Source organism: Hypoxylon fragiforme, assembly GCF_022984875.1.
Source record: "Hypoxylon fragiforme strain CBS 206.31 chromosome Unknown GGS25scaffold_5, whole genome shotgun sequence".
Taxonomy (NCBI): domain Eukaryota; kingdom Fungi; phylum Ascomycota; class Sordariomycetes; order Xylariales; family Hypoxylaceae; genus Hypoxylon; species Hypoxylon fragiforme.
The window spans coordinates 807,676-827,089 of record NW_026054760.1 but is presented as its reverse complement, the minus strand read 5'-3'; the positions used below and the strand labels follow the sequence as shown (position 1 = coordinate 827,089).

The window sequence follows — 19,414 nt, the reverse complement described above, 5'->3', positions numbered from 1 at the left end:
TACTAACGATACTAGTGCTAGTGTATAGCACTAACCCCTGATAAGGCTTCCTTTCGCACGTGGTGGATCGCTACTCCCGGGAAGATCCTTTAGAACGGACGAAATCCCTGCCATAATTAAGTTCAGTTCCCGAAGATCGTCATAACTTTGAATATTCCCCGGATTCTGTTGTCATTTATGATTTGCCTAGTATCAAAGTCAGTCGAAAATAAACATTCGCCTAACAGCAAATGTACCTGAACCTAAACTTCCAAGTTTCGCATACAATTTCAATATTGTACATTTGTCGCGACGGCGCCATGGTTAATGGAGCTTTGGCTCTCGTAAAGCTCGACACCTATTCGATTACCATTAACAATTATATGAAATAACAACCTCGTACAACGCCCATGACTAATATCGTCGGATGTGTTGAATTTCGTAAGTTTAGTGAAGGAAATATTAATGGGATTATAGATATGCTGTTCTCGAACCAAGCCTTGATATGGCCTGCGTGTATCGCTCCTTGTATTCAAAGAGGTTGCCATAACTATTTGCATGGTACAACATATTTCTCTTGCTAAAAGAACAGAAGCCAGAAGAAATTCATCAAGAGTGCTCTCTTGGACTGATCGCAGTGCCAGGCTAACATCTCAATTAATTGGCAACCCCTTAAGAGATATGTTCTTGAAAGAAGAAAGATGGTAAGACTGTTTCCATGTTCCGGGCCGATTTATATATGTGTCGAGCTTCTTGGCGGGTGATTCCGAACTCCTCGGCAAAATACAACAACGTCGCCCTGGCTCTAATACATATGCATGTCCCTCCTATATGATGTGCATATGATCGCGGCAGACCAGGAAGAGATCCCGGCGCGGAATTTCACCTTTTCATCACAAACAAGCCGGTATATACCGATAAATTTTCTGATCAATGGGTAAATGATTGAACTGCGTGTTGTGAAGACCTACCTAGGTAGGCTGGGACTACATCACCCAAGACAATCAATCTGAGGGGTATTTGACGTTGGATGGTACGATTTCATAACCATCCAAGAAAGAGCCTATCAATTTGCTAAGCACACCTCCATCTTATATGCCGTCGAAAGGCATGCCTACCTACCCACCCCCTTTTATCACCATTTAAGGGGCATGGAGACGTGGTAAGAATATAAACTTGGAATGATATAACTCATGCCTAGTTCTGTTTACAGCTTCTGTTTCGGACATACACAACTCCGGATGCCTAACATTCTTATCATACCTACCAAAACACGTTATTTATGATGAATCTATTGGAGTTGGTCATGGAAACTAACTGACATAGATACCTATCAGTGTGTAGAATATGCCTCAACACATGATACTCATACTATGTATACTATTCAAGCTAGGCCATACTCAGCAATCAGCTTCTCGGCGCACGTCAACCCCGTAAGGTACGCCACAGCCTGCAAATGACCACTCGCCAGCACCGGAACCACACTCATATCCGCCACCCTTAGTCCCTCGAACCCAAAAACCCGGAACCTGTTATCCACCACCACATCCTCAGCCTCCGTCTTCCCCATCTTGGCCGTGCCCGTCATATGCCAGCTGGACACCACATTGTTCCGCCAATACTCGAGGTAGTCCTCATCCGTGTCGCCCGCGGGCCCCGCTACCGTCGCCAGCGTGTCCCGCGCATACCCCTCCGGGTCCCTCACCACGCGGTCCGCGTCCCGCAGCGCCTCGATCGCGACGCGCCGATCAAACGGCGTGCCGAGGAACTTGGGGTCGAACCGCAGCGGCACAGCCGGGTCCGCCGACTGCAGCGTCACGACCCCGCGCGCCTGCGCGTTGTACAGGAACACCAGGATGCACATGTAGCTCATGCTCGGCACGGGGAACCCCGGCACGATGTAGTGGATCGGCAGGTGCGTCATGATCTCGTAGTGCGGCACTGTCGGGTGGTTCAGGTACTCCTGCTCTGACACGGGCAGGGCTTGGAATTCCGCCGAGGCGACGAGGGAGGGCAGCTTGAACCACCCGGTCGGCATCGCGCACGCGAACTTGGTCCAGGGGCCTGTGCCGTCCTTTTTCCATTGCTCGAATGCGCTGGCCATGGCGGAGGGGTCTTGGTAGAATGCCGCGCGCTCGACTGATCCTTCTGGCCGCGCGTGTATGAGGGGAAGCAAAAGGTGATCGCGCAGGCCTTGGCCAATCGCTGGGGTGTCCTGGACCACGGGGATACGGTGTTGGTCTAGTTGCGCCTTGGGCCCAATGCCAGAGTGCATGAGGATCTTGGGTGTATCGAGGGAGCCTGCGGAGAGGATCACTTCTTTGGATGCTAGGTCTGTTATCTTCAGGTCAGCCCTGTTCAATATGTTCCATGGAAGAAAGCAGACAACGACGACAATGGTGGATGGATACTTGGCTTACATTTCTTGCCGTTGGATTCAACGCCAACCGCCTTCTTGCCTTCCAGCACAACCCGCTGTACCGGAGACCCAGTGAGAACAGTCAGATTATTAGGCGCGGACGCCAGCAGGTCCTTAGCCGTCGACCGGAGCCCCCTGTTCGACGAATTCACAGCAAGGCCTATGCCGATCGGGTTTCCGGAATTGTGGTCCGGGTTCAACGGGAACCCCGCCTTCTCAAAATACTCCAACGTAGTCACTATATCTGTCTCAGCCTCCTTTGGGTATCCTACCTTCAGCGGCCCATCGGAGCCGTGGTCCTTGGGCTTGGGCGCAACGTACTTAGCACCGACACCCGGCGGGGGTGTGGGATCCAGCGACTCCAGGCTCTTGTACCGCCGCTGCATGTTTTTCCAGTCGAAAGCCTCGTCCCCGGTGACGCGCGCCCACTCGTCGTAGTCGCCGCTCGCGCCGACGGTGAAGATGCTGAAGTTGATCGAGGTCGAGCCGCCGATCCCCAGGCCGCGGGAGTAGTCAATCTCCCGCCCCCTGCAGTCCTCTTGCGGCGCCGTCTTGTACCCCCAGTTCATGTCCTCCCGCTTGAAGGTGAACCACCGCTGCCCGTCGACGCGCGCATCGCGGTCCTCGTTCGCGCTGCCGGCTTCGATCAGCAGCACGCGCGGCTTCTTGGGTGATTTGGCGAGAGTGCTCGCGAGTGCGATGCCAGCTGGCCCGCCTGTGATTACGTTGTGGCTTTTTTTTAGTGAATGAATACTAGCGTATAAGAGATCGTGTGGTGTAACTCACTGCCGACTATTATGAAGTCATATGTCGCAGCCATGACTTTCGAGGTTCTCAAAAGCTATAAATTATATTGGGTTAAAGATATAACTATCTCGGACTCCTGGAAGGTAGGGGGTTGTATATACCTATGCATGACCCAGCGTATCTTCAGAATCAAGATTTCTAAGCGAGGGTAGGGATTATAAAGAGCTGCTCGTTCGTCCGAGGGTCGGGCAACGCCCCTTTCTGCAAGATACCTGATACCATCCCACATGTCTGGCCGTCTTACCAACGCCTTGACAGGGGAGAGAGGAGAGGGATCATGCGAGATAACTACCTATAACAGGATATTGCTACTAGCTATAATGGGAGGAGCAGTAAGCCAAGATACATGTGAGGACGGCCTCGTCGACGGATCGCCGTAATCTGGCCGACTCACGCTAAGATGCCTGAGCTGTAGATCTATAGATTATCAATGCACGCTACGGCAACTCGTCCAATGGGAGTGGAGCGGTGAGATTTAGGGCTGTCGGCAATCTGCGTAAGGCTTCTATCTATCTTGTATAACGATCAAGATCGTGTTATACGTATATCATGGAAGTTGCTAAAACTCATGGCTATACCTGATCGGCGATGTTTAAGATGATCTGATCTGAGAGAAAACCAGTTTACTTTGCCACCTACGTATGTTACCCAATCTGTAGATAAAGTTAATCAGGGCAACTTTTATGCGACTACAGACCGCCGCTTCTCACGTAGCATTCGAGGTGCGAACCAGAAACTAGGGGCACAGAAAATAAGCTTACCCTGCATACTGCATACCGTTGGATCTATCGGCAGCACTGGCTAGACGTGGGGCATCACACAAAATCTGTGGCAATTCCTCCGGTATCTAGGGTCGCATCGAGAGCCTCTCAGCCACTCACCTCGTCGACGGACTCGTAGGCTATAGCCCTATTGGGAAAATGGTCCTCCCAGATTGCATAGGTGTGTGATAACAGGTATGACCAGTGATAAAGTTATAACTGGAATGGGATGAGCTGCTGAATTCTACAGACTAATATGTAGGTGGCTACCTAGCTAGAATAAAGACGGCTTTATGCATACGTAGCCCCTATAGTGTAGTCTCCGGAGTCCGGGGAGATCTTAGAGATCCTCGGAGTAACTATATGATGCTATATTATGCACCTACCTACTACCTAACTAGGTGGGGGTACCAACTTGGGTATATGATTAACACCCAGAGGTGCCTCAAATTCTTGGGATTATCTTGGCTAGATGTTGGCTTACATATTATGCAACTTGCAATGCATGTATAAGGTTGGAATTCTCCTTTCACGATGATATATAACTAAGTTCCTATCTAGGTGCATAGGAGGGCAAGTAATTTGACCTAACCTGCAACTCTTTCCTAAAACCTATGAGACATACTCAGCTAATACGTTTCCAGTCCTTCTTTTCAATACTGAAGCTTTTTATCTAGTACTTACTTATGTACCTACCTACCTACCTACCTACCTACCTACCTACCTACCTACCTAAGCGCTCATTGTCAGATTATATCGCTGCATCAAAAGGTGAATGACTGATCTCTCGTTATTTCTCCTTAGTTCATATTAGTATATCTGACACCTACCTACCTTCCTATGCAGCTATGTAAGCAGAGTGGACTATAATACTACGTTTTTGTTGCAGCTACTGCTGCAACCAAGAAGAAGAGGAAAGGAAGAAAGCTTGCTTGATTCCTAACTACAGTGGTGGAGTGCCAACATATGGCTATATGGGCCATATGGCTCTAGTGGAGCCTATGGTGCCTGAGGCACCTGCAACAGTTTTAGATCTCACCAAGACGCGACACTGGCCCCAGACATTCTATCAGGAAATTCTGGCCGATTTATGCTCGCGCTCGCCATCTGGACCCGCCCCTATCCCGTATACTGTTATACATAGCGCCTTGCTTGTGCAGCTCGTGTAAGCAAACAAGGCCGTGACTATGAGATACACAGCAAACACACTGCTATAGATCGTGGGACTTGGCATTTTGAGTCATGTAGGCAAACCTTTGACGGCGTAAATGTTGTCATATATTTTTCATTAAATCTATTTACAGATATATTGGGACCGCCGTGCTTTGAAGGAATCTGGGTTGGATGGTATAGACCGTATAGTGAGGTGGATATCCTCATAATATGCAGCACAATCTCCTGGATACTTCATTCAGGTATACTGTCTCCTTCACGGGCCCTGGAGGACTTTAAAGTGGATGGCCATAGTTGAGATCTTACCAAGTGTCTATTCTATGATTCAAAGAATGAGGCAGCTACCTGGGTGATATATGCCTGGCTGTATACTTAGGTGATATAGTAACGACATCTTCATCGATAGTACACCTCTTTGAAGAAATCCCCTTCTGTCCGAAGCTTCCCCAGCAGTGATGTGGATCTCCCTCCCGACTGTCTGGTAACGCTCGTAGATTATCTAGCATATAAACGGGGTCCTCTTACCGAAGCAGGCATGAGGGCAGCTGGAATATACACCCGTAGCAAAGCCAAGCTCCTAGCTGTAGCTTGCTTGAGCCTCCAGGGATACTGGATCTCTGAGAAGCGTGAAGATTATACAGAACATGACGACATAATGCCCTCGCTGGCCGTTGAAAAGGGCGCCATGGCCTTCCTAGTTTCTTGGAAGGTCTGCTGTCATACCATGTTGCTGATGCTCCCCGTATCCTGGATTCTTTATCAAGTCAGATGTTCTGTTTCCTTTTGAACTCTGAGTAGATATTGTGCACCTGATACTACCCGAGTAGAGTCGCACGCGGTACTATTCTCGGAGGTTTCAAGATGGCGGGAGAGGAAGATTTCACGCTCCTCGGAATCGCATTCGTTATTATCGGGCTGCGGATGTACGTTCGATTTACACAGGTTAGGATGGCCAACTGGCAGCTTGACGACTATCTCATGCCCCTGATAGGTGTAAGTCCACTACCTACCTACCTACCTACCTACTCAACGGCCTTTCGCAAAGGCCACTAGATGACTAACGTCGCGTGATCTTGAGCAACATAGATAATATTCGGGCTTGCCACAATAACAACATGGGTCGTAGTAGTCAAGCTACAAGGGCTGACAAACAGCCACATGAGTAACGAACTACGTCAAACGCTTCAACACTCCACGACGGAATACACGTACCGGGAAGCTGGCTCCAAGACGCAGGTCTTTCTTTGGTCCGTATATGTCTTTATTCTCTGGGCGTTGAAGGTCTGCGTTACGGCGTTCTACTCGCGACTCACGTACGTACACAAGTTACCCCTTTTCCCTACCTCCGTAAGTTCAACAACTGATGAAAAGCGCACCGCCAGCGCACGCTTGCCGGAACTACGGCTACGAGTCAACTTTGCCTACATAATGCTGGGCACTACGTACGTTGCAGTAGCGTTAACAATCCTCCTGAGCTGTCGGCCGATATCGAAGTTTTGGCAAATCAACCCCAACCCTGGGAGTACGTTTCCTACCCCTTTTCGTCAAACTTCTTCTGACACGTTCCTGCTATTAACAACGCGACCAGATACCTGTCAACCAGCCGTATCCAAAGCATACGCCTACGTGGTCATCGTACCGAACGTTCTCACAGATTTATACCTCCTGTCTATTCCACTACCTGTAAGCTTTGTGTCCACCAACGCCTCCCAACAGGGGCACCTACCATCAATAAGCTACGCTGACAAACTTCCATGCCAGTTACTCTGGAAGGTAAACATCAACTGGAAGCGAAAAGCGATCCTGCTCTCTCTATTCAGCGGCGCCGTCTTCTCCATGATCACCGGCATAGTCCGCGCCTACATCATCTTACACGTAACTCACACCCCCAACCCCCTTACCCAGTCCCTACCTACTTATCACACGTCAACTCTTTACTTACTCCCTCTCCCCCCAAAAACAGGCCGGTCCCAACGTCGTCATCGCAGGCAGCATCTGGGCCTGCCGCGAGACCTTCGTCGCCGTCATCGTAGCGAACCTCCCGCTTCTGCACCCGCTGTTCCGGCGGTGGGCGCAGAAGCTCGGGCTGAGCAACAGCAGCAGCAGCAGCAGCAGGTCGCTTAACGACAGCCGTAAGCATGGCAGCCAGCCGCTGACGACGTTTAAGCCTGGCCGTCGGCGGTGGAATCCGTTGGTGAGTCTTTGCTTTCTTCCTCCAAGCCCCCCCCCCCTATCATCGTTTCGTTTCTTTCTTTCTTTCTTTATTCTTTTAGGTACCATCCCTCAAACCTAGACGCTCACCGGTAACAGAACCGTACCCCGTCCCACCCCGCAACCCCACTCCCCGCCTACGGCATCCTCGTCGACGAAGAGATCCACATCACGACGGAGCCCGCGGCGCCGCCCGCGGTGCTGAGGGCCGAAAGAGCGGGCGGTGGCTTGGTGGGGCGTGCGGGTGGCCGCGAGTGCGAGTGGGATGTTGTCAACGGGCCGTCGGCTGTGCTGGCAAGGACGGTGATGATTGGGACGGTTGCGAGGATGCATTTGCATTGAGGAGGTAGGTAGGTACTGGTGTGTTTTGGGGGAAGGGGAGAGGGGGGGGAGGGGGGGTGAAAAAAGGAGTTGTATTTCGAAAAATAGATGATTGTAGATTAGGTACCTATGGATGTAATCCAGTTTGATACATACGTACCTACCTATGGTTGGCACAGGTACATTACACCTAACCCCCTTTTCACGTGTAGCCTTTACCAACGAGACGCAGCTCCGTGGCGGGCCAACTGTTCGATTTCTGTGCTCGCCCGACAAACACGTTCTGATATTCAGAGTACCCGAGGGTTGTAGGTATGCATACAGCATTAAAAGTCCATGTCATTCCTTATACATAGGTAGGTAGGTAGGTACCCGATACCACGAAACACCAAACCCAGCCAGACATTCAGATGCAGCTCTCCCCTATATAAATCATCATAATCACCTCCCCCCAACCAACCCCCTATTCCAATCCCCAACTCCAACTCCAAACCCCTACTCCTCCTCCTCCTCCTCCTCCTCCTCCTCCACATTATGCACCAACACCCCACTACTCTCCCCCCCGCCCTCCCCAAGCGGCAGCCCCATCTCGCGCCGCAGCCGCACGCGCCCCAGCGCCGCCATGTACGCCGCGTTGTACGCGGGGGCCGAGTGCTGCGCGAAGTCGTCGCCGAAGTGGCGGCGCATGTGGTCGTGGCATAGGGGGTAGATGTTTTCGTCTAGGATTGGTTGGTCGGCGGCGATGGTGGGGCGGTGGTGGTGGTGGTGGTGGTGGGGGTGAGGATGGTGCGGGTGGTGATGATAGGGTATATGTTGATTGTGAGGAGGAGCATCGTGGATGACGATGCTGATTTCGCCGGGATCATGATGCGAGTGATGGCTATGGTGGTGGTGGCCTCGACTCGTCCGCTCCTCGCTCCTCCTCCTTCGTCTGCGCCCGTGACCATCTCGATGGGAATGTCCACGGCCCGGCTCGTCGATAATTCCTAGCCCGACATCGCCGTGATCGTGGCCGTGTCCATGACCACCGTTTCGATTTCGGTTGCCCTCAATCTCCCCCGTCGTACTAAGCAGTCTTCCGACCCTGCCGTTCCGGAAACTGTGCACCTGGTCCTGCACGAGGTCGTACGCGATGCCCATCTCGCGGTCGATGAGGTAGCCCGGGTCGAAGGGGTGGGTGCCGTAGCCGGTGCCGTGGACGCCGTGGCAGGCGCGGCGGTGCCCGCACTTGCACATCACGTAGCGGTTTTCGGAGTCCGTTGAGGAGTCCATTTTGGTGATGAATACGTAGGTGTTGGATACTAGGTAGTTAAGGTAGTTTTTCTGAAATCTTTTGGGTTGATGTTGATATGAGTAGCTAAGTACTTAGAAAGATTGGTCGAAAGAGAAATTGGTAGGTTATTGCTGTGTAGGTTGGTTGAACAGGCAGAGGAAGAGCATGCGGCGGAAGTAAAAAAGGCAGATATATATACCTACAAATCGAAAGCCCTTCCATCCTAGTCAGGAAGTTGGTCCTTCGTCGTAGTCATTATTCGTGATGGTGCTTTGATCATATATACAATCCCGCCTTATACTTACTACAGTAGCTATTTTCGAGAACGTTACACGTAGGTACTTGGCGAACCCCCCTTTATCACCAGCACGCAAGAATTGGAAGCGTTGACGTGAAGCATAGCTCATGAATGGGTTCCTGCGGTGATGCGGTCTTCTTGTAGTATCTAAGCAATAACTAACCGATCTTCATCCGATGTATGAGACCCTTTTAGTTGCCTGGAACTGTTTGCAGATGGGAAAAGCTGAGTGTAGGACTTGATTCCCGAATGGCATATTCTGACGGTATTTTATACCTGCCAGTGCTTACAACATGACCTGGCAAGATACACAATCTAAACAACAAAGCGACCACCATTACAACAGCACAAATTTCATTATCGAGTACCTAATCTATGAAATCGGTAGCCCATCCACCCCTCGATGCTATGCCACGCACATGCAGAAACCACCTAAGGTATCAAACACCTCAGCCCAAAACGCCTTGCTCTTGCCTTGCCACCCCACTAAAAAGTCATTCTGTCGTCAGTTTGCAGAAACAACCCCCAACCAAGTCTTACGTTAAATGACTCCCTGTATCTTCTGACGCATATCAAGGAATCATCAAGATTGCTAAGAGTGCGTGGACGGAAATGTGTAACCAAGGACCTCTCTTTACTACAGAGACATACCAAGGACACGTGCCGCTTTTTCCGATGTGGTGTAATCCGGGGCTCTCGCGCTAGCGCCTTGCACGGGGCTGTCCGGGGCAGGTAACTCAGTGTCTACCTGGTGGTCGGCAGGATGAGGCGCCTCTCCAATGTTGAGTGAACGTCGTTTCTTTTTGATATTGCCTTGAGAGGGATGTTTGGGGGCCGTCTGGGGACGAAGTGGGGGTTCGGGGTCACTTGGAGGAGCGCGAATATCCGATGGAGTTGAAGTTGTCTCCGAGTAAGAAAGGGATGATGTCTTGTTGCGTATAGTCAAAGATTGACCCTCGGGTGTGCGACTCCGACCGATTCCGGAAGGGATTAGAGGGGCAAGGATACGCCTGTGACTATCAACATCAAAGTTCGGAGTGGGTAGAGGGCTGGCCACACGTGGAGCAGCTTTTTCGTTGGTCGTAAGACCCTTGGTCTGCGCAAAAGCTGAAGAACGCTTGTGATAGGGGTCGCGGTCCGAGTAGGCATCAATGATAGGATTCACCATAACCGTCTGGCCGTGAATCGTCAAAATCGAGTTGGTCGGAACGTTAACCCAGTTTTCTAGTGTTTCATTAGCACAAGCTATATCGATATTATGGTATAAAGTAGAAAGGTGAAGTACCTCTTTCGAAGGTTAGGGGCTCGCTAGCCACGAGGACGATGTCGGCACCTTTGTCGCGACGTTGCATCTGGTAATCCCGGTCGTTGCTAACAGGTAATTTGGTCTCCCATTGGGTACCGGATGAGTAGTACAGGCTTGCTGCTTCATCAGTCTTACTGCTCACATATCTCGTGCAGATAATGCTATGGCCGTCCGTCACCGCAAAGTTCAACAAACTTCTTGTGTCCACTTGCTCGCTTTGGATGATGTTCTCGGGTATAGCCATGGTAAGCTCGTTGATAATTTGAATCGTCTGTAGGAGGGCTTTGCGTAGGACGGCTGGTCCGAATCCATTCCTGGGTTCCAAACTTGGGTTGACTCCGAGGCGTTCTAGACGATCAAGAAACAGAGCGAACGCCCACTCGCTGTCGGTTCCACCGTGAACGGAGAGGTACCACTTGTCATGTAATCGTTCGCCAAGCTTTCTCTTGATGTGTCTCCAACCTCCTAAACCTCCATTGTGCATCCACATCAAGCTTCCATGGCAGAATGGGTGGCAGTTGTCCTCACTAAGAGAGCCTTCGGTGGTGGCACGAACGTGGGCAAATACAAGTCGCGATGCGGTCTTGGAGGCGATACGATGGAGGTTGGTGCAATTCCATGCGGGAATGGTCGAGGTGAAGAGGCAGGGTGCGGCTCCTAGCTTGGGGTCTGTATAGAAGCCGATACCGAAGCCGTCGGCATTATTTTGACCACGTCGTGTATCCTACAAGGCAGCCAGTGGGTTAGCAACGGTATATTTTGGCTGGTAGTTGCGTAGTCGGTGTTTGGTATTTGGTGTTTGGTGTTTGATTTGGGCAAGGGGTAGCCTCACTAATCGTAGTCTTGAGTCAAAAGATTGCTTTAAAATGGAATGAGTTGGGTCGAGAATTAGTTTTGAGAGTAGGATCTCGTCGCTGCCGCGATAGACCTATAGTCAATTATTAGATTAGTAAAATGTTTAAGCGATGTGACACACGAAAGTCAATTTGTGAGGTTCAAGCTACATACTAGAAACCGGCACATATTATTATTTTTCTCTCTCCTTTACACATGGAGCATGTGAGGGAGTAGTTGGTAGTAATTGTTGGTATAAAAAGTTGAAGTTGAGTTCAGAATTTGGTTGCAGCAATCATTTAAATGAAAGAATAGGCAGGCAGATATAACTAGAAGCAAACAGAAAAGATTTGTTGAGACTTTGAGTGAGTGAATTGTTGATTTGAGAAGTATTTTCTTATTTTTATTTTTTTCGGTGTTCCAGTCATCAAGAACGTGGCGTGAATAAATTGGGAGATTGCAACATTTTGGGATGGAAGTGACTGCATACATGTAGTTACTATGTAGTTACTATGTAGTTACTTGTACAATACTTCAACCCTACAATTTGGGCAGTTTAGCATAATGATAGGTACTACCTAAAATCCTTAAAATTACCAAGGTTTTTTTAGATACATTCCTAGATAATCCCAGATAATCCCAGATAATCCCTCTTTTAGTGCACTCCTTACCCACTATTACGTCGGTAGCTATCTGTTCGGTATGGCATCCGCGAGGGGAGAAGAAGTTAGAACTGGGGATGTAGCAAGGGTACTTCAGCTGTGGGTGTCCGGGGTACAGGATTGGGCCTGGCTAGAATATGGATCTTCAATGTTCTCCCACCGTTATACTATGCAGTACCGCAGTAATTAAGTTCAACGTGCTCAGCTTAGCCTACATATGTAGATATTGATATAAACCTTACTACTACGTAGTATGATACGCCTGAGATACATTTGACCAATGATATTGAAGTTTGGAGATGATATAAGTAGGCATTTCCTTGGTTGGTCATTAATATTCCAATATTGAAGCTGGAAGCCAAGTTCAATGCCATCTACTATGCCGTACATCTGTAAATTGATCTAATAACCTCCCAAGTACTTATTTAGGCATCCATGCATCTCCCTTATGCTCTACCCGCGACGTCTCTCTTCAATTCATCAACTGTTATTATCATTTTCGTCTACGTAGGTCCCACGGTTCTAATGGGAAATCATTGAGTTTCCACCCAAGAAACTTCCTACACAAGGCACTCCTTCTTACAAAAGATGTGTGTGGTGCATGTGTGTCATTATGTCGTGTGCCGTGTTCCGGGTGCCTTGTTATGTTTGTTTGCCCTGGTCCGGCCCATCTTCTCGGCACCTTCTGCATCTTGCCTTGGCTACCATTATAGTACAAACGGCATAGGACCGGACTCCGGCAGCAACCGCTATCAGATGAAGACTTGGGTCAATCGCTGGTGAGACCTACATAATACTACTTATACCCACCTGGTATAAAGCTAGGACAAACAAAATTGAGGTGACTCTGGCACATGCTGAGCTCGTCTCCAAGCTGTCGGGTTCGTACCCCGTGAATAATGATTAGTTCTTATATTCCGGGTAGTTACCTACGTACCAAATTAGGTCAGTGTGTAGGTGCCGGTGAGAAACAAGTTGCCTAAAATAATTCCTCCAGAAACCATGCTCTCACAGAAGGGGGAACTTCAAACTAAGCTTCTAAGCTGATACCAAACACGGCACTGGGTACCTGAATAGTGTGGCAGGGCTTGCTGATCACGTTTCACGCTCCTTCGAGAAAGCTTCCATCTATAAATACATATGCCGAACTGCCAAGAACGTGCTGCATTTTAATCCGTTTGAAGTTGACTAATATCAGGGGAATTTTTAGAAGCCCCCGGTCACCCAAGCAGCAGGCTGGTTGGAATCGGAATATTTCAATTGCTGCTAAGGTAGATTTTGCGAACGATCTAAAATTAAGGACGGTTATCCATTTATATCGATATAACTGGAACAAATCCAGTCGCGAGGGTATTGGATAAGGTTTGAACCCTTTCAAGTTGCCCGGTATTATCGGCATGCAGTGGCTCAATGTTTGTGCATGCGATCGGGTGGTCACGTGCTACAACTGTGAAGCTATTTCTACCTATATATCCAACGTGAAGTACTTGTGTACTATATCGAGAATTGCCATTCCCCATACGCCTAATCTAGTCTCTGCCGCTCCTCGCCCCTTTCAAGCAGTGAATCGCGCTCGCCATCCTTCGGCGACCCATCGTCTCGGTAAAGCACGTAGTGCTGAGTCATGAAGAACAGGTCATACAGCATACTCACGTTGCCCAGCGCGAACTTGACGGGGTTGCCCGTTACGCCGCTCCAGTCGCCCTGGAGCCAGGAATCGATGATCAGCTGAGCGATACTCAGCAGGCCGCCGAGGAAGTCCAGCAGGATCTGCCCTATGCTCCATCCCTTGGTGCTGCGGTTGCGGAAGTTGTACGCGAGCTGCGGCGCGTACTTGACGAGCGTGATCAGTAGCTTGACGTAGGAGATCGTGTAGACGACGTCAAGCCATGCCCACGTCGTCTTCGGGTCTGCGTCCGCTGGCCCGGATGCGACGACTGCGATGATGATGGCGACGGCGACGAAGGACCCGCTTACGACGCCGAGGATGAAGCGCGATGGTCGCGTTCCGGGGGCCCGGTCGAAGCCCCAGAGCGAGGGCAGGAAGTACTGTGTGGTTAGGACGACGCTGACGATAAAAGCGTGCGCGGCGAAGACAATGTCGTTGATTGCGACGGTCGGCGTGTGGCCATGGTTGCGAAGAGCATATTGGTGGCGGATTACTGGCGATGAGTAGAATACCTGATTGTAGATAAGGTATGCGAGAAAGCCTTGAATATGTTAGAAATACCATGCTTAGTATAGATGGAGGGGGTAGGGTGTGATGTGTGATGGATGCGATGCGGCGCAACGACGTACCAAAAGTGTTAATGAAGGGGTAATCGACAGTAGTACCCGAGGTTGATTTTCTTCGAATGTTGAGGAGAGGCTGAGAGTAGAAAGACAGCGACCAAGATAACGTATAGATCCATCCGAATGTAGCCGAGAGGAATTCGAGGAAGCCCATGTTTGCCGAAGCCGGCTAAAGAGTGGTTTTCAGCTTGATGTAACAGCACGAGAGAAGCAGTTTGGTATTTACAGTACACCGAGATAACCTAGTAGATTAGTACTAGGTAGTAGGTATGACCTTGGAGTCTTGGACTAATGAAGATCGCTCTATTGAAATGACGTGTGTGCTTTAACTTGATAACTGGAACGTTGAATATTTAAATTCCAATGTTGAAGCAAGATATCCTCTAACTATTGGAGATCGTACACCTTTACAATGCATATCTATCTGCTATGTACTGTAGTGTATTATTTAGGTAGGTAGATGTAGCAGCATTGAATGATGAGTAGTCATGTATTTTCGACGATAAAAATTAAAAAGAAATCAAAGCTCACGCCCTGCACTTTAGTCATTAAATTACCAAATTACGCCATCGTTAGTTCCTCCAAGTTGCTAACCTGTAATCCCCCGTATCACCGTTATAGCAGTACTCCGCTTACATACATGAACCTGTGGTCACATGATACTATACACTCAGGGGTTGGCTTTTCTCCTTTTTTTTTTCTTCTCAACACTTAATACATTATTTTATGATACCTTTGAAGAGATCAAGTAAGTAACTAACTCTACTTACATAGCTTGCGCTGGCCCTTTCTGCTATTTAATCGGGTAACCCGGATCGGAGCCAATGCGGGCTAGGTAATGGACACCTCTGTCAGGATGGTGTCCCAATCCGTGTAGAATATTGTACTCTTGCAACTTTCAAGCAGTTCACCGAGGGAAGGATACATGAATAGAAGGTATGTGGTGTGTGCAAGATAGTACTTCCAGTATCTTAAAATGGTATACCAACCTTTACTATCCTGTAGTAAGGACTCCTTACTAAGGAGTCTGGTAACCGAATTACCGGAGAGTTGTCAGGGGTAACAGCGCGGCTTCTTTCTCTGACTTCCAGGCACCGCAGTGTCATTGGTCTATCTACATATGTTACAGATGTCGGCATATCTAGGTAGCTACCAACAGTGTGCGGAAATAGTGGCCTGGCATTCCAGTATGAAAGGTACCCCTCAAGTATTGGGGGATGGAGGGGAACTTAAGAATACATCGTTTTCATCCCCGTATGTATCAGTTGGCCATAGTCCTTGGGTAGGTTACTATTTAATGCCTATGTTCTTCTGTCATAGAATACTTATGTATTTACATACTTGGGTATGCTTATCCTCACAATTCCTGTCTGTCTGATGCATGGCTGATGATTAGACGGAGAGGCTTCTTTGACAAGAACATTCACTCTGATCCATCCAATTACTGCGGAGCTGATTCATCTGATTCGTCTTGTAGATGCCCTGAACCTTGCCGGCCCACTGAGCCGCCCCCCTTGCGGCTTGCAGTTTCTGCATTGGGTTTACCGGTGGCCTTTTTGCCTACTTCTGTATCGATGCGATCCGTTTTCAGTTCGTTCGGCTTAGTCCCAGGTTTTTTCTTTTCGGCTTGCCTCGGCGTCGGGGCATCTTGATCGCGAGCTTCTATGCCAGTATCTGTATTAGATTTTTGAGGGTAGTTTCGTGTTGGCTCTACCGTTGTTCGGTTCGTTTTCCTCTTAACCTACCGAATAAATGCGATATAGCCGTCTTCGTTTTGTCCCAGATGGACTTCTCCTTTTCATGCTTTTTCGCCGTTACATCACGCTGCCCTCTGGATTCTGTGTTGGTTTTGCTGCTTTCCTCTCTGCCAACGTTTGAGTCGGATTGATCTGACGTAGCCGTTTGCGGTCGGTTCGTCCGTGTCTCTTTAGTTTCAAACGCTTGCGGCGTGAAAATATGGGGTGGCTTATATGACTTATCATCATCATGTCTACCCCCAAGTTAACGACCATAAACCCTCATTCCAGAGACAGCTCACCGAACCTTTTGTTGGAAGATGAAGTGTTATCCATGGGTACTGTTGTAAAGTGCGTATAGCTGTTGCAAGTGATGACTAGATGACTGTGTTGATCAAGAGAAGTGTTGTGGATCTTGAGATGGTAAAGAAACAGGTTCGTGATTTGTGCGTACACATGACGGACAGCGCTTGGATGGTTTTATATCAGAGTAAGGTGCCTGAACAAAGAACTGGATGAGTCTTGGGGATTTACTATTTTCCTGTGGATGAGTATCTAGCAAGCTTGCTAATTGTTCGATGACGACCACGGGCCCGAACAAAGAAGTATGAAATCACTACTTCCTACTAAATATGTGACAAAGGGATGAAGTTGGCTAGGGTGACCACGCTGGTCTATTACACTAATGAGTAGTGCTTTTCTGCTTGTAGAGTCATTGGCCATCTCTCAATTGCCAGCAAATACGAGAATTTTCGCAAACTGCGCGGCAGCAAATAGGAACGGGCTCAGATGACTTTTCACCTCACCTACTAGGATGTATGGGAGGGTACAAACTTGAAGAGAAGCCCCCCTTGCTTCAAAGGACTTGTGTACCAATTCTGCATGGCAAATACAATATACCTACGTAGGTAAGAAGATGTACACAAAGAGTTACTCGTTTTGTATGTGTAGGTACAGTACATTCAGGCCTAGACTCAAATCAAAGCAACCGCGAGATAACTTGACCATGATTGACAGCCCCTGACTGGTTAAGCTTGCTGAACTGAGCGCCTAGGGACTGATATAAGGTATGGTGCGTGTAGCAGGGGAAATATGCATATAATCTACCTAAGCAGGCATGCTCATATAGCTCATATAGCTCATAAAGCTCTAGCTAAGCTAATAAGTACACTGCTAAGCTCATATACCATATCTTTTGGCAGAACCGTAGGGCTGCCACACCGCATCTCTTGTAACTAGATCCCCGGCAAGCCTTAGCCTTAATCTCCATAAAATCTCGATTGAACCTCGTTGTGGGTCGTATTGCGGAGACTTGGTTGAAGGCCTAGCTGGCAATCTTTCCATACTCTTGGGCCAACTCCCCACACTACACCGAACTAGCGTTGGTACCTACTGAGCCCACATCCATATATAACCCTAACCCTTGGAAGTATTTTGTTCCATAAATAGGACCATGGAAATTGAACGTGATTATCAAGGATCTACCTGGGACCTACACGCGGGAGCTAGATAGAACAAAGACGACTTACATGTGTACCTGGATTTACAGTCTCCGGGGAGATGTTATAGATCTCCGCGCAACAAAGATGTTGCTCTACGTCTTCTAGATTCAGCCTCGTGATAGTAGTCATGAGTATAACCTGAGAAAACTTCAGGTTCAGCGACAGCGAGGTTGACGATATTTATCCGCCTATCTCTAAATGAACCTGCAAGACGAAATTGAATTCAGTTTCTATGAACCAGCTCTGCATTTATCGCAATCAAATTATCTACCCAACCAAGGTAAAATAATAGTAGATTATGTGGCTTGCCGATTTAAGAGGCCTCCTTCACATAGTAGGAACATATATGTTGCCGGCGAGTATTGAATTTGCCGCTTCGTCTCCTTGCGGCCGGAAACGATCTTAACACAGGATGGCTGGTTATATAAGAGTTGGAAGTATGGATATATTTTTTTTCGCAAACTGAACCTGTCGTGGTAGCTAGCCACCGACCTAGAAGTACGTGACGTTAATACTTGTATCTGAAGTGTACCTGGTCCTTAACCAAAACGAAATCGGCTCTTACCATATTTTGTTGGATGCCATCCCCATCAAAGCTCGTCCATTGAACAATGCAACAGGTTCTCGCTATTCTATAGATAATTTCGACGAAAAAACGAGAGTTTGCCGTCTTAATCTAGTCAGTATTGATGTTTGGTATCGTTGGATGGTCTTGATATGAAGTTGAACGTCGCTTACTACGCAAAATGCGGCTGAGATGATGTGCATGTCGGCCATTAGAGATAAGGTATGTATCATGTCTCTAACTACATCTGCACGGGAGGCGAATGCTTGGTATGTACCCAATCATTGGATCGACAGCACATTCTGCATGTATGCGTTCTCGGATGAAACGCGACTCTCGCCTAGTCACCATACTACCTCTTGGTCATTCGTCGATTCATCGAGACCCCCTTTCCCTCTTATAATAGAACAAAATTCACAACCAGGGAGTGTATGATCACGCTCAGGTGCCAACGTTCAATGGATGGAAGTCAACAGAGTTATATTATTCTATAATTACCACGTGGGGGCCCGGAATGAAGGTATAGGGGCCGGATGCGACACCTATTTCTAGTAAACGACATCAGTTTGTCTCAGACATGTATCTCCCACCGCGTTGATCCGGACTAATTATAAACAAAAGTAAAGGTATCAGGATGCTGTGTAAATTATAGCTAGAAGACGCTTTCTTCGTTGAATAATTGATAAATCTCTCCGTTGCCTCCTACTCCTACCAGGTAGGCACTCGATCCTGTGTGGCCGCAAAGGACTCCGAGCTTTGACTGCCATGAGGTATTGAACTCTCATCGAGAGCTCTCACCGTCTATTGTGTATCTCTCTGTTTCACCCGTCTTGGGGTTACCCATTACGCGAATAGTTCGTCCGAGTCGACACCGTCCTCATGTTCGATCGTGAATAGCTGGAGATATAAATGTTTGCTATGGGAGCCTGCGGGCTTCCGTGAACTATATATCCTACAAAAGTTCATTGGAACTGTAAGCCGGAGACTTCGACAAGTCGGTGGGACAATTATGTATGTACCCGTAACACTTATCTTCAAGTAAATCTCCCCAAGCACTCCGAGACGGCCGCCACCATGATACAGCATGGACACTCGGCGTATCATAGACGCTCACCGCAAGCCATCTGCAAATAGTGTGGTAGCTGGTATTAGAGCAACACGAAGCCCATAGGCTCGGTTGAATGGCCCTCTCTCTTGGCCTGAAACCCACAGGGCGTTGTTCCTGTGTGATGATCCTCCTTTTCGAGTAACGACGAGGCTGGGCTATCTTCATTT

At 48.5% G+C, this 19,414-nt stretch overlaps 5 protein-coding genes across 5 annotated transcripts; 1 reads left to right on the top strand and 4 right to left on the bottom strand.

Moving 5' to 3' along the window:
• Positions 1-707: 707 nt before the first annotated feature.
• Positions 708-3,113, bottom strand: GGS25DRAFT_489608 (uncharacterized protein). Its single transcript, XM_049260908.1, has 3 exons — positions 2,720-3,113; positions 2,400-2,636; positions 708-2,313 (listed from the first exon to the last, which is right to left on the bottom strand). Coding segments are annotated over exons 1-3 (1,188 nt in total). The 5' UTR covers positions 2,721-3,113; the 3' UTR covers positions 708-1,363.
• A 2,561-nt stretch (positions 3,114-5,674) lies between these two features.
• GGS25DRAFT_531500 (uncharacterized protein) lies at positions 5,675-7,692 on the top strand (the record flags this gene model as incomplete). The annotated part of the gene is made up of 7 exons (XM_049265502.1): positions 5,675-5,865; positions 5,967-6,132; positions 6,226-6,661; positions 6,728-6,822; positions 6,901-7,014; positions 7,103-7,333; positions 7,450-7,692. 7 exons carry the CDS (start codon positions 5,675-5,677, stop codon positions 7,690-7,692), a joined length of 1,476 nt encoding a protein of 491 aa, XP_049116430.1.
• Positions 7,693-8,166: 474 nt separating this feature from the next.
• On the bottom strand, positions 8,167-9,323 carry GGS25DRAFT_531496 (uncharacterized protein; the record flags this gene model as incomplete). The annotated part of the gene is made up of 2 exons (XM_049265501.1): positions 9,148-9,323; positions 8,167-8,972 (listed from the first exon to the last, which is right to left on the bottom strand). Exons 1-2 carry the CDS (start codon positions 9,164-9,166, stop codon positions 8,167-8,169), a joined length of 825 nt encoding a protein of 274 aa, XP_049116429.1. The 5' UTR covers positions 9,167-9,323.
• A 325-nt stretch (positions 9,324-9,648) lies between these two features.
• GGS25DRAFT_521459 (N-terminal nucleophile aminohydrolase) lies at positions 9,649-11,571 on the bottom strand (the record flags this gene model as incomplete). Its single annotated transcript, XM_049264070.1, has 5 exons — positions 9,649-9,728; positions 9,894-10,466; positions 10,528-11,272; positions 11,381-11,476; positions 11,557-11,571. 5 exons carry the CDS (start codon positions 11,569-11,571, stop codon positions 9,649-9,651), a joined length of 1,509 nt encoding a protein of 502 aa, XP_049116428.1.
• Positions 11,572-12,882: 1,311 nt separating this feature from the next.
• GGS25DRAFT_489580 (PQ loop repeat-domain-containing protein) lies at positions 12,883-14,838 on the bottom strand. The gene is made up of 3 exons (XM_049260907.1): positions 14,563-14,838; positions 14,343-14,505; positions 12,883-14,254 (listed from the first exon to the last, which is right to left on the bottom strand). The coding sequence occupies exons 2-3, from the start codon at positions 14,488-14,490 to the stop codon at positions 13,569-13,571; spliced, it is 834 nt and encodes a 277-aa protein (XP_049116427.1). The 5' UTR covers positions 14,491-14,505; positions 14,563-14,838; the 3' UTR covers positions 12,883-13,568.
• Positions 14,839-19,414: the final 4,576 nt, after the last annotated feature.

Coding starts and splice junctions, on each gene's coding strand:
- GGS25DRAFT_489608 (XM_049260908.1), bottom strand. Junction 2,314..2,399: donor TGAATCCAACGGCAAGAAAT/GTAAGCCAAGTA, acceptor TGAAGATAACAG/ACCTAGCATCCAAAGAAGTG.
- GGS25DRAFT_489580 (XM_049260907.1), bottom strand. CDS start 14,490: ATGGGCTTCCTCGAATTCCTCTCGGCTACATTCGGATGGATCTATACG. Junction 14,255..14,342: donor CCCCTTCATTAACACTTTTG/GTACGTCGTTGC, acceptor AACATATTCAAG/GCTTTCTCGCATACCTTATC.